We start from the raw sequence: 14,742 nt of genomic DNA, 5'->3' as shown, positions 1-14,742 counted from the left end.
GCCTGTGCAGGCTCCTGCACTTGCACCTGCGCGGCCTCCTGCCCCACCAATGCCTCTTGCGCCTGCGCGGGCTCCTGCGCCTGTGCGGGCTCCTGCACCTGCACTTGCGCCTGCCTGGTCTCCTGCCCCGTTGGTGGCTCCTGCCCCACTGGTGCCGCCTGCGCGGGCTCCTGCACCTGCGCCTGTACCTGCACGGCCTTCTGCACATGCAGAGTTGAAATGCACCTCCTGCAAGAAGAGCCGCCCATGGGCAGTGCTAAGTGTGCCCCGGGTTGCATCTGCAGGGAGGCATGGGACAGGGGCAGTTGCTGTGCCTGATGCCAGGGAAGAGCCTGTGCCCGGTGCAAATAGAACAACATGGACAAACCTGTAGGTTCGAAACATTTTTCATATTATCCTGTTTGCCGCATTCCTGTTTCTATGAAATATGTGAATTATAATAAAAGCTGTTGACTTTTAAAGAAAATAATAACTCTTCAGTAATGTCAAGTACAGCATTTATAATTCTTTTTACATATGATTGAGAACTTTATTTAACCTTTGATTAACTGCTCTGTACACTGGCCCTTTGGGGTAGAATCATCTTTTAGATTGATCAATTAACATTTATATATAATTTGAGCAAAGGGCACAGAGGAATGTCGGGAAGAACAAAGACCCAAGAGAAGATAAGTCTTGGCAGGTTTTCCTCAGAAAAATCATCCCTGTCCATCTTCATTCCATTCCTAGAGCCGCCCGCACACCCGTGTCTGCTTCCTTAGGAACTCATGCCTGAGCGGTTAAAGTGACCTCCAGATAGTTCTCACGACTTCTAGCCTTTTCTCCTCCACACGTTCCCTCAGAATCCAACATGCTAAAACATCTCTCCCTTCCGACACTTAGAAGCCTCAGTGAATCCCATGACCTAGAGACCACACATTAGGTCTGTCTCCTTAAGTCCCCTACCACTCACTGTCCCCAACCCTTTTCAACTCTTTTCTCCTGTCCTGATACATCCCCTCAGTCAGCCCAGCTGATAACTTTTCTGTTCCAAGAATTCCTTCCCACATCTGTGTTTCCTGCAGTGCCCAGAAGCCACATTTCTCTCCAGGGACCCAGGGCTCATGCTCCATTCTTTTCAATTCAGCTCAGGTTTCCTAACCTGGACTCATACTTCTCTGCTGTCCTAACTTCTGGGGTACCAGAGTTTGATGACCACATGTACTTCCCTTTAATACCTGTTCTGCATGCATGGTGTGTCCCCAGACTGTGGCCTGTGACTCAGTTATGTGTGGTTTTCCCAATGCTTCCACCAATCATGAGGTGTTATTCATTCACTCCCTGCTGTCTTCCACGTGTGTTTATTGAGTGCCTACTTCAGCCAAAGTAGGGGCCCAGTAAGTAACTGAGTAAAACATGTGAGGGCGGGAGCAGAGAAATCATGAAAGTAAAACATGTTCTTCATTGACCCACAAATATGACCAGTAACTGTTGATTTCACAATGGTCATGGGCTTTCCACTGTATCCGGTGAGACATGGGTCCTGAAAGTGGAAAGCAAGTTCAGCCTCCACTGTTTCAGGACTTTTCATTTCAAGCTAACAGCAAAGATAGCAACTTATGACACTCTCGGTCTGAACAAAAGTGAAGGCAGTATCGAAGCACATTAGGATAGACCTGATGGATTAAAAATTAACGAGAAAGAGAAAAATCAGTGAAGAATTAGGCTCCAGGGGAAGTTCCTTAGAGGTCTAATCTTGAACTAGACCTTGACGTTTGGAATTTTGATTTGAATATAGAGGCTAGTATTATACTAGAAGAATGAGTGACAAACAGCACGAGCCCAGGAGTAAAGGAACTTAAAGAAAGGTGGAGGCAGAGAGAGGAGCAGAATTTGTGATGGAGTGCGGGCAGTTTATTTTAGGAGGATGACATGGAAAAACGTTTGAGAAGTTCCTACCAACTACCTAACCCAAAGGGGGTGGTCATAAATACTAGTTTTTCCCACTGTCCCCATCTGTCTCCTGCTTAGGAAACTACATAGTCCCTCCAGCCATGAAATGATCATTTCTTTTCAGAGATGACTCAGATGATTAATCCAATAATGTGTCTATGGGTGGCATGCTTATTCCTCACCTAACTTTCTCACAAGTATTAGAAATCTTTTTTAACTAGAAATATTCTTACTAAGGGATGAACAATCTTACCTCACAACTGTATCAGTAAATCCAACTGACTGATACTTCTGTGTGAATATGTGCAAATTCTATCTACATCTCTATCTATAACATTATCCATCAACATGAGTATTTTTCTACATGTTTATTCTATATCTCTCTGAATCTTGGTGTGTGTGTGTGTGTGTGTGTGTGTGTGTGTGTGTGTGTGTATAAATTCACTCCATATGGCTAGTGACAGAATTCCTGAGTGACTTCTCTATACTTGTGACTTCCTGAAACTCTTGGAAGTTTCCTTCTTTTCCACAATGGACATCCAGTGTAGACCCACACACGTGGGTCCTGGTGTAATTGACACCCACTCTGTGTCTGGGAGGAGACTTTCCTCCAAGGAACTCCAGTGATCTGTCCTCACTTCCAAAGCTGAACACATTTTTATATCTTGTTTCCTTTACTTCTGTTTGGTTAACTACTGTTACCTGCGTTCACTTCTCATACCTTGTATTCAAGGTAAACATTCTCTAAAGCCCTTTCTGATGACTCTGTTACATATATTTTTTTGTAATAATAAGAGTTATTGATGTTAGCTGCTTCAACAGGTAAATCGTGAGGTCTCTCAGGTCCTGGTCACCATGCACTTCTCAGTGCTGCCTTAACTGCTGCCTGTCCACTTGCCACCACAATTCCAGAGGGCGTTGCCATGACATGTCCCAGTGGACTGCCCCATGAATCCCTCCCCAACTCTTGCCATCCTGGTGGTTCTTATCAGCTAGTCCTGTCAGTTTGGTCTGTTCGGTTCCCCACCTGTATCTTAATTCAAGAAGGCAGAAGTGAGCTGGTGTGGCTGTAGCTTAAGTTTTAGTAAGACTTCTCCTGTGTCTCCAAGAGGGTGTGCTTCACTCTGTGGGGACTAGAGCCTGTTTCCACGGGGCCTGTGATTGTCCTTGTACTGCTGTATCTATCTGTGTGTGCGTGTGTGTGCATGTATGTGTGTGTGTAGTAGAGGCACACAAGATGGACTACTCTGTTGAGTGTGTCCCTCCACACCCCAAACATTGAACCTCTAAAACCTCTCCTAACATGGTGGGCCATTGAATCTTCACAGGTTTACCTCACACCATGGCTCCTCATGTGTTCACCAGTCCTTTCCAATCTGTTCCACATGGTAGGACGCCATCAGTAAAGTAGGACAATTGATGTTCTGGACTGTCCAGTCGGTCGAAGTTCTTTGGGGCCATATTTTAACTGAAGGGCAAATCCGTAAATAACATAGTGTCCATACATGAAAGAGAGTTCCCTCCATTTTTCCTCAGCAGGGATGGAAAAGAACTCACTCTCCCAGACCAGTGGCCACCATGTACCTTAATGTCGCTCTGGGAGACTATGCCAGTAGTTCACGTTCCTACTGCTTTGGCTTTATAGGTTTTCTTTGTATTTCTTCTACAGGGTAGTCACTAAGCTCTCTTCTTAACCTTGTTAAATACAGAAACATTTTTATAAATGTTCCAATATTTTCTCCAGTGCTTCTATGTGTTGAGAACAGATTGAGGGTCTCTAAGGGCTTAGTCGACCATGTTGCTAAGACCAGAATGGAGAATATTTTTCACAGAACTTAACCATGAGGAGAAGGCAGAATACAGCAGTTCTGTAGGTCACACAGAGCGAGTAAGGTGTGCGTGCCCTTGTGCATGTGTGTGTGTCTGACTCATGATAGAAATGAGAAAACATTATACTTTATCGTCTTCAAGCAGACTGTTATTAGAAGGGAAGAGGTTGAAGGTTCAGAACACAGTCAATGCCTAATTGAAAAGGGCTCTGGAAATGGAAATGGTAGCCCCAGAAGGACTTCAGTGGGTTCAGAGATGAGAAACAGAAGCACATAAAAGCATTATGGACATCCCTGCCCAGCTTACGGTGACCATTGTCCTGGTGCTCCATGACGTTAAAATACCACGTTATTTTTTGTTTTGTTTTGTGTTAGGTATTGCTTTGAAATATCTGTGGGGAAGCAGAATTTTGAAAACCTTTTAATTGTTCAGAAAAGTATATGCTACTAATAGTAATGTTTAATGTCAATTTTTCTGGGGAAAGGGCTTTTGAAGAGCTCTTAGGTCTCTTAAGGATTGTGTATGAAATAAAAGTAAAAAATATTTTGTATTTTGATGTCATGTTATACAGAGAATAGGCTTATCTAGATAAACGCCAATGATTTTTTTTTTTTACTATTAAAATGGCCTTGGGGCTGATGTGAAATTATTTCAATCAGTCTTTTTTTTCTGGTTATAAAAGCATGTGGTTCACTTTGTTAGCAAAAATACATGGCTATTTGTGGGATTTCCCCCCTACAAAGCATTTTAAGGGAATACAACATTTTTAAAACTTCTATATCAATTTATTAGTAAGCTCCTAAACTTTATTTAACAAATTGGCTATTTGGTTGGAGCAAGGATAGCCCAATAGGCAAAATCTTGTAGAAAAGAATCTGTGCTAGATCATTTTTCTTTTGAAATTCTACTTTTCTGCTTGCCAATGAATTATGAGTGACTATTTAACACGCCTACTTTGGCACAATGGCGGTTTTTCTTGTGGCTTTAGGGAAGCTCCGATTTTATATATCATTAAAATAAAATTCAAGGAACATTTATTTAAACCTTACAGTGCCTGGTACTATGAGAATATCAATTTAAAGCAAGCACAATATCTACTTTGAAGGAGATCATAGTCTGTAAGAGGAGAAGCACACCAATACTATGATGTAATTATGTATCAAAAATATATTTACATGTATGGAGTGATTCGTTGGTTAATTGGGAATTATGAGGCTTCTAGAAAATATCTAGAAAGAAGTTATATCTGAGCCTAGCTTTAAACAGCTGTTTGGTAAATATGTTAATGTAAAAACATAAATTTAGAAAAATAAGTGTTATATATAGTTAACGAAATGTTTCTAGTTTTTAAGATTTAGCAGCTTTGATACTATGTGCTTAATGGTGAGCAATGCAAATCTTAACACAGAGCATTTTCTTTTATTTATTTATTTTTTAAAGTAGTTTATTGTCAAATTGGTTTCCATACAACACCCAGTGCTCTTCCCCATAAGTGCCCTCCTCCATCACCACCACATTTCCCTCCTCCCGCTTCCCCTCCTCCCCCTTCCCCTTCAACCCTCAGTTCGTTTTCAGTATTCAATAGTCTCTCAAGTTTTGCATCCCTTTTTCCCTCGTCCCCTCCCCCGGTCCTCCATTAGGTTTCTCCTGTTCTCCTGTTAGACCTATGAGGGTAAACATATGGTATCTGTCCTTCTCCACCTGACTTATTTTGCTTAGCATGACACCCTCGAGGTCCATCCACTTTCCTACAAATGGCCAGATTTCATTCTTTCTCATTGCCATGTAGTACTCCATTGTGTATAGATAAACCACATCTTCTGGATCCACTCATCAGGTGATGGATATTTAGGCTCTTTCCATGTTTTGGCTATTGTTGACAGTGCTGCTGTGAACATTGGGGTACGTGTGACATAGAGTATTTTGTAAGCAACGCGATAGGATTGCAAAGTGTCCTGACCCCCGTGTTGCCTTTCCACCTGCAAAAGTACTGGACGAAATGTTGTTGTTCTTCTGTGCAGGAGCCCCGTCCTGGTGTTCCAGTGCACCCACCGGCATGTGATTTGCTTAGACTGCTTCTACTTATACTGTGTGACAAGACTTAATGACAGGCAGTTTATCCAGGACCCTCAGCTGGGCTACTCTCTGCCGTGTGTGGGTAAGTCCAGGACTTTTGTTCCTCCATTTTAATTGCTAATTAAGAACCAAAGAACTATTGATGCGAAACTATCTTAGGTATGCACAATCCCTAGCAGACGGGTTGAAAATTCAAATATCTATTTGATCCCTGCTCAGCAGGAAACAATGTTTGGATCCCCAAAATACAAAACACGAAGGTATGAAGGAATTATGTTGAACTAGAAAATGCATCACTTGCATAAAAGTTTGGAAAATAAATTTTAAAATATTACTCAGCTGAGGTGCACAGAGCATGTCTATGGATTCACTCTACAAGTTACAGATTACCCTGGATCTAGAGGAGCTCTATCCAGATTTTTAAATTGTATACCCTTATTGCTAACAATTTTGAGCACATGTGCATATATATGAAAGAAAATATATTTTAAAAGATATTAAAGAAGAATGAGATAAAGCTGAAATATTTAATATTTTCAATTATTTTACCTTTCAACATTGCAGAACATTCTTGTATTATATTACTATTGTCACATGTATTTTTTTTATTTATGTGAAACTCACATAACATTACACTTAACCATTTTCAAGTGTATTATTCAGTGGCATTTCATGTTCTCACAATATTATGCAATGACTATCACCCCCTCTATCTCAGAAAAACACCCTACGTTCATTAAGGAAGCACTCCCAATGCTCCCCCCACCTCCCCCTCTTGACAACCACTACCATCTTCCTCTATGGATTTGTCAGTTCTAGATACTTGATATAAAAGGAATCAGGCAGTACGTAACGTTTTGTATCTTCCTTGTTTCACTTACCAGACTGTTTTTGAAGTTCATCCAACTTCTCGCCATGCATCTTTATTCCTTTTTATGACTGATTCATATTCCTTTATATGGACAGACCACAATCTGTTTATCCATTTCTTTGCTGACGGGCATTTGTGTTGTTTCCACCTTTTGGCTATTCTGAATAATGCTGCCAAAAACATGTGTGTACTTGTTCCTGTGTGCGTATATGTTTTCACTTCTCTTGGATATAAACCCAGGAGTAAAATTGCTAGGTCATATGCTAATCCTATGTTTAACCTTAGAGGAACTACCACGCTATCTTCCATAGCTGCTGCACCATTTTGTATTTCTACCAGTAACTTATAAGGGTTTTTATTTCTTTACCCACTCTCCAACACCTGTCATTTTCCTGTTTTGTTTTTAATAGCCATCCTATTAAGTATCTCATTGTGGTTTTGACTTGCATTTTTTTAATGACTGATAATGTTGAGTATTTTCATATGCTTGTTGACCATTTGTGTTTCTATTTGGAGAAATATCTCTTCAAGTCCTTTGCCCATTTTTTGATTGGGTTGCTTGTCTTGTTGACTGCTAAGAGTTCTTAATGTGTTCTGGGTAATAGACATTTACCAGGTATATGATTTGCAAACATTTTTCCTTTTCTGTGGGTTGCATTTTTACTTTCATGATAATATCCTTCAACACATAAAAGTTTTTAATTTTGAAGAAATCCATTTATCTATTTTTTCTTGTTGCTTGTGCTTTTGGTGTGAAAGGTAAGAATCCATTGTCAAAAATGAAGGTCATGAAGAATTACTCCATATGTTTTCTTTTAATACTTAGCTTTTATGCTTAGGTCATTGATACATCTTGAATTATTTTTTATATATGGAATGAGTTAAGGGTATGTACCTCACTATAAATATATATGTGATGATTGCAATGTGAGTAAATATGCTTCATTTATTTTGAAAATTGTGCTTTGAAGCTGTGATTCCTTGTTTCAGTGGTCAGGTTTTAAGTTTAACTTATTTTGATACTTAGTTCTAATGTTTTTTGATCAAAGCTGAAAAATATACCTCAAAATTATTTCATTTCCAAATGGAAGAAGCTAATTGCATTGTTGACTGTGTAAATTATGATACTCATTTTTCAACTGTATTTGCCAATAATGCAATGTTTATTAAGATTCACATAATGCATACATCAATATCTTAAGGAAAACTCACTGAAAGGTTTTGAACTTTTATACTTTTAACAAAAGCATTCAAAATTTAATGAAATATTTATTTGTAGATTGAAAGATTTTGTTTTTCATATGATAATTTTGTATTGATAAACTCTTCACAAAACCATGAAGCATAGAAATATTTCTAAACATCCATTTTCATATTTTCTCTTCATACTCAAGGTACTTCTAAAAAATAAGGTTTAAATTTTAAACCTCTTTAATTGTAGGAAATTTCAAGCATACAAAGTAAAAAAATTGTACAATGACTCCCCTTATACACATTACCGGGCTTTCTAGTGTAACAAGTTCTAAGTTTTTCTCATAATTCTTGCTACTTTGGATTTTTTTCTTTGGAATCCTTTTAAATAATTTTTGTGACTGTACCTATCTTATCGCCAGTTACTTAACATAATTCTTCATAAAACCTTGCTTTTATGTTTTTTAAATGCCACTCACTACCAAGTACAAGTACCAAGTGGTACTCAGTACCACTCATTACCTTTCCTAACACCTCTGTCTTTTAATGTTTAACAGCAAGAAGGAGAAAGCTACATATCTGTGGATTTTGTTATTAAAAGAGAATGTATCTGGAATAGAGTAACACATGTTGTCTGCAGTTCTTGATGATTGAAAGTTATCAAAAATATCTAGATATTCAAGTTGCAGATCTGTTGAGAAAGAGATATTTATAAAAACTGATACATAAGCCTGTTCTAATCTCCACACATTAGCAATATTGACTGTTACCCTACAATAAGGAACCACTGAAGGGCTGGTGGGGTGCACATTTTAAAGCTGGGCTCATAGACTCGGGGACTGTGCCCCTCCCCATCACAAGGACCTGAAGGAATTTGGCTGGCCACCACAGCAGTCACACAATACAGGTTGAACAAAGCGATATCTTTGAATTTTTGGTGTGTGTATGGACTATGATGTGGAAGCTAAAACTGACCTATTTTTATGTAATGTTTTTCTACTCTTCGATTTTTACTAAACTTTGGAAACTAGGAGAAAAGAGAATGTAGCAAATAACCACAAGCTGAGACAAGTTCAAAACAACCATAATGACTTTCTACCCTGTAGTAGACTTTCTCCATGGTATAATTCACTTCAATACTTGTTTCTTTACATCTTCAACAGTGTTTTAATATATATTTTCAGAAGTGCTTATAACAAAATACAATTCAGTTTGTCACCATATTTTCATATATTTCAGCCCCCTTTTTTGAAACTGTGACTCAGATTATAAGTGTTCTTCATATTAGGTGAAAAGGGGCTGAGTGTACACAGAGAATCAGAGAAGCCAAGTTCAAATCCTGGCTCAGAGACTCACCACCTTTATAACATAGGTTACCAAGTTACTTATCCTTAGTATGTCCATGTCGTTTCAAGCTAAAATGGAGATAACACAATAACCACTATTTTATACATTGTTATGTGAATGTATTAAAATAATGCCATATAGAGTGCCTTTGCATCAACTGCTGAAGATGGTAAGCACCTATTGTCTTTTGTTAATTCAGTTGTTATGTTAGCATGCTATGTACAAATTCCTACGGACAATATGTAAACTTTATTTGTGCATATATGTGGTGTGTTCACAGAGGATCATGCATTCAGATATTCTTTAACTGTAGGTTGGTGTTTCCTATAGTTCAATGCATAAATCAACCATTTACCAAGCATTATGCACCTGCCCATCAATCCAACCATCTTTTTCCCTTGGTTTATTTGACCTTGCCTTGATTCATGGAGTGTAAAACAAGACACATAAAATAAACTAGTAAAAAAGAAATAGAAAATGAAGGCTTTTCACACTATAGATACAAATAGGAATATATAGGAAAAATATATTAAAAATAGATAGGAGTATATAGATAAAAGATTGAATTCATACTATTTAAATTGCATGGTGGTTTTTCATGGTGGGGTCAATTAAAAGGTTTTCATCAATGTCTATAAATCTTCTAAGTAAAAGTACTGTGTATGAAAAGCAAAAATGATGGCTAATTTCACAGTAGAACTAAGAATGTATTAAAAGATCAGCTTTATGCGAGCTGGGTTACTCAGGCAAGGCTCAAATTCTATGCCAGATCCATTTGGCAAAGAAGGTATGTTACTGTTCACATTGATCATGCTTCTGTAGAACATTTCCTTGATGGCTCTTGCCTAACCTCGACCGTCTTGTGCAGAATGCCTGAACCTCAAAGGTCCCAGTGTTGTCTTTGGTTTTTGGAAGATTAGAAGTTTTGTGGAAGTGTGTGTGTGTGCATCCGCGGGTGTGCAAGCCCTCCTTCTTTCATTGCTCATGGTTTTACCCGAACAGTGAGCTGACTGAATATTGTTGGTTTCTCTGAAGAGTTGTCCATTTGTTTCCACCATGGGAGGGTGGGGAGGAGGGGTGGCTCGCCTGGGTGGCTCAGTCGGTTGGACCTCAGACTTCAGCTCAGGTTCTGATCTCGTGGTCCGTGAGTTCAAGCCCTGTGTCAGGGTCTGTGCTGACAGCTCGGAACCTGGAGCATGCTTTGAATTCTGTGTCTCCCTTTCTCTTTGCCCCTCCTCCTGCTCGCTTGCTGGCGCTCTCTCTCTCTCTCTCTTTCTCCCTCAAAAATAAATAAAACATTTTAATTTAAAAAAAAAAACCTTTCCACCATGGCATTTTAAAATGTCTAGTCAAATGGTTTCAAGCACCTATGCTGGCCACTAGCCATTTTTAGACTACAGTTTTTCCAAGAAAATTAAACAAAGATTTATTTATATAATCAAGGGATGTTGTATTCCTTTCAGTGACAAAGTTCGTCTCTACCCACAAGAGATGGTTGGTTACCCTGGTACTGGAATCCACAGCTTTAAGTCACTCTTTGACTTCTCTGGCCTCAGGGGTCTGGATGAAAATGTGAATAGGATGGATTCATTGGTAGATAGATATTTGCTTGGTGATTGTGTTCCGACTTTGGCAGAGGCCGAAGGACTTTTTGATGCTTACAAACTAGAATGGATTATCCCACTAGGATGCCATGGTATTATCCAAAGCTAACGTGAAGGGGCGCCTGGGTGGCTCAGTCAGTTCAGTGTCTGACTCTTGATTTCAGCCCACGTCATGATCTCAAGGTCCTGGGATTGAGCCCCTCATTGGGCTCCATGCCGGAGCCTGCTTAAGATTCTCTCTCTCCCTCTCTGTCTGCCCTTCCCCTACTAGCTCTGTTTTCTCTCTCTCTCTCTATAAAAAACAACAACAACAACAAAAACTAACACAAAACCAAAGCTACATCAGATAACGGTACCGATGGAGATCAGTATCAGATACAGAGATCTGTGTCTCATGCACCCCTTTCACTCTTCAAGCACTTTCCCCCTCATCCTCCCACAGTCCATACAAAACAGTATTTCCCCCAAATTCATCATGTTATCTCCAGAGCCTGGGAAACAAACCGTTCGCTAGTGTGTGTGAATAGTGACATTGGGGGGGGGGGCGGGAATGAGATCAGTTTTCTCAGACTGCAAACTTCATATTTAAAATATCAAGGCTGTAAGTTGAACTGGCAAACGCTCGTTCTTTTAAAAACATTTTTTTTTAATGTTTGTTTCTTTTTGAGAGAGAGACCAATGAGTGTGCAGGGGAGGGGCAGAGAGAGAGGGAGACACAGAGTCTGAAGTCGGAATCTATGCTGACAGCAGAAAGCCTGATGTGGGGCTCAAACTCATGAACCTTGAGATCATGACCTGAGCTGAAGTTGGATGCTTAACCAGCTGAGCCACCCAGGCGCCCTTGGTAAACTATTTTTAACTACAGCGGCCCCATAGAAGCTGCAATGATCTAGAGAAAGCATTTACTTCTATTGCTAAATGACCCACACATCAAATGTTTTGCTAAGAGTCTCATATAAATTCACATTTCTATATAAATGTCTAACACCTTTTACCACCAATTCATAAGATGTTCTTTTTTTCCATAATCTAAAACCTGTTTCAAGACCACTAAACTAAACATTTTCAAAGCTCAGTTCTAGACATCTGCATTCCTCACGGTGTGGATAGTCTACATGAACCGCCTTATTCTTTGTCATAATTACAGTGACAGTTAAACCTGGCGTGAAACCCGTTCAGGCACAAACCCTGCTTCCTTTGTGGGAGCTTCTCATTTGACCAAAATTTCGTTATGTTTTGTAAGAGTGGGGTGCTGAACTTTATTTCCCTGAGGGTAAAAAAATAAGTAATGATCAGGACTGTTACCGGCTACTTACAGTGTATAAGGGGCCACTCTATGTGCTTACATCCATCCATCCATTTAATCCCCCAAAGACCTATTGAAATGATATTGTCATTCTTTCAATTTTATGCACAAATCATTTAAGGCTCACAGACGCTAATTAAAGTGCACTTGGTATTCCAGCTCATGGAACCAGAGCTGGTCGTGGCTCTAGAGTGTGTGTTCCTAAACACTGTGTGAGTAGAGAAGTCTGTAATCACAGTTCAAGTATGATTTAAAAAGTTCTATGGAAAAGAATGTCAAGGGAAGAGTGTCCAAATTTTGAGCACTCTTCCCATAATTAAACCCAAGGCAAACTTGAAAAGTAGGGATTGTTCTTATTTCACAGAAGAAGTAAAGTCTTAATATAACTAGGTACCCAGGGTCCCACGAGGACGTGAGCTGAGGTTTCCATCCAGGTGTGGTTGACCCCACAGCTCTACATTCTCTCCTTTCTCCCCTGCTGCTTCTCTTCAGGCAGTGCTTCTCCCTAGATGTACATTTCCGTAAAACAAAGTTTAAAACAGAGAATCCCAATGCCCAAGCCCTGCCTCAGGCCAATCAAAAGAACCTCTGGGGCGGCCCCCAGGATTTGTTCCAGTCCCTGGTTTCAGAGTTGGAGAACTGCTGTGGGGGTGAGCATTCTACAAGCAACAAGGTATCTTCAACAGGAGACCATCGCATTAGTAAGGACAAAAGTACTCCCCTACCCGAGCCTGTTTTGTCCACGAATGATTTGATCTGCCAGTCAGCACAGGATTTTCGATAAATGTTGACAGAGTTGAAAACAAGATTGGCAAACCCAGCCAAAATGGCCGATGTCCAGAGCCTCTGAGAAATTCTTGCATGAAAGGACGGGCTTTGGGAAAAACTTCGTAATTATTTTGACATATTTGCTATCTTTTCTTCCGTACCTGCTCTTATGAGAATTCCATCGAGGAATTATCCTGAAACGCCAAGGCGCTGTCTGTGTCTGCTCTAAACCAGGACCATCCCTCACACAACTGAATGGAGCTCTGTGAGGTCAGGTTGATTTATTGGGGATTATTGCATGATGAAGGCTATGTAGCACGGATTTACCTCTAGTCCATTATGGACCCTGGCAACACGGATGTCCTGTAGCCTTGGGGTGTCCAAGGGAATCATTCCTGGTTTCTTTGTGACATGCCACAGCCTCCCCCACTGATGCCATCCAAGTACAGGCGCATCCCCACCTCTGTCCTCAGTGCTTTCTGTCTGCTTGTTTTTACTCGTCTTCTCCCAGATCACATTTTAATGTAATTCCCGTTTTCATATGACTTAGAATGATGTTTCCTTTCTATCCAGTGTGTCCACTCAGAACCTGCAGTCCCGCAGAGCCATTAGCATCTTCACAGGCAGCATGAGCACAAGCAGATAGTCCTGGTCCTTTTGAGAGACAGAGACCTTCTTGCTGCTGACAGAGTCAGGAAGACCGGCTTCTGGAGAGCTGTTTAGGGAGCTAAACATAAAATCCAAAATACGTTTTCTCTCGGTTTTCGAACATTGCTCTCCCAAATATATACACGTGATCGATTCAGTATAATTCCTAAAACCACACAGGGAAATAAATTAAAAGATAGGTCATCGGTAAAACAACCGTTACCAAGAATATTGAAACAAGCCACCTGTGTGTTGAGTCACGTGTAGAGAATTAATATTAGCTGTAAAGTAGCAATTATCCAGAATATTAAACTGAAAAAACCGCACCGTCGTGTACTTAGAGAATTAGTATCATGCCTAGGAAAACCAACCTGTTTTTTTAAAATCTGTTATCCCTAATGGGATACATTCTTTTTATTTAATTTATAGTTTATTGTCAATTTGGTTTCCATGTAACATCCAGTGCTCTTCCCCACAAGTGCCCTCCTCCATAACCATCACCCCACTTCCCCTTACCCCTCCCTCTTCAGCAATCAGTCTGTTTTCAGTATTCAAGAGTCTCTCATGATTTGCCTCCCTCCCTCTCCCTAACTCTTCCCCCTCTTCCCCTTCCCATGGTCCTCTGTTAGGTTTCTCCTGTTAGACCTGTGAGTGAAAACATATGGTATCTGTCCTTCTCTGCCTGACTTATTTCACTTAGCATGACTCCCTTGAGATCCATCCACTTTGCTACAAATGGCCAGATTTCATTCTTCCTCATTGCCATATAGTACTCCATTGTATATATAAACCACATCTTCTTTAGCCATTCATCAGGTGATGGACACTTAGGCTCTTTCCATGATTTGGCTATTGTAGAAAGTGCCGCTATGAACATTGGGGTAAATGTGCCCCTGTGCATCAGCATTTCTTTTTTTTTTTAATATAATAGTTTATTGTCAAACTGGTTTCCATATAACACCCAGTGCTTCTCCCCACAGGTGCCCCCCACCATGACCATCACCCCCTTCCTCCTTCTCCCCTTTCAGTCAATGGTTCGTCTTCAGTATTCAGTAGTCTCCCTTGATCTGTGTCCCTCACTCTTCCCCGCTCTCTTTCCCCCTTCCTCTCCCCATGGTCCCCTGCCAGGTCTCTCCTGTTAGACCTATGAATGCAAACATATGGCATCT

General features: G+C 40.3%; 1 protein-coding gene across 1 annotated transcript in view; it reads left to right on the top strand.

The window, feature by feature from the left end:
- Positions 1-14,742, top strand: part of PRKN (parkin RBR E3 ubiquitin protein ligase) — a gene marked incomplete at its 5' end in the record, with an annotated part of 1,091,762 nt that overhangs the window by 682,473 nt on the left and 394,547 nt on the right. Inside the window, one exon of the mRNA XM_029943267.1 lies at positions 5,784-5,920. Within this exon, the coding sequence (XP_029799127.1) occupies positions 5,784-5,920 (137 nt within the window). The remainder of the gene's footprint in view (positions 1-5,783; positions 5,921-14,742) is intronic.

The sequence above is a fragment of the Suricata suricatta genome, chromosome 7 (genome assembly GCF_006229205.1).
Source record: "Suricata suricatta isolate VVHF042 chromosome 7, meerkat_22Aug2017_6uvM2_HiC, whole genome shotgun sequence".
In the NCBI taxonomy this organism is placed as follows: Eukaryota; Metazoa; Chordata; class Mammalia; order Carnivora; family Herpestidae; genus Suricata; species Suricata suricatta.
The sequence above is the reverse complement of the archived record's forward strand: the minus strand, read 5'-3'. Positions and strand labels throughout refer to the sequence as shown.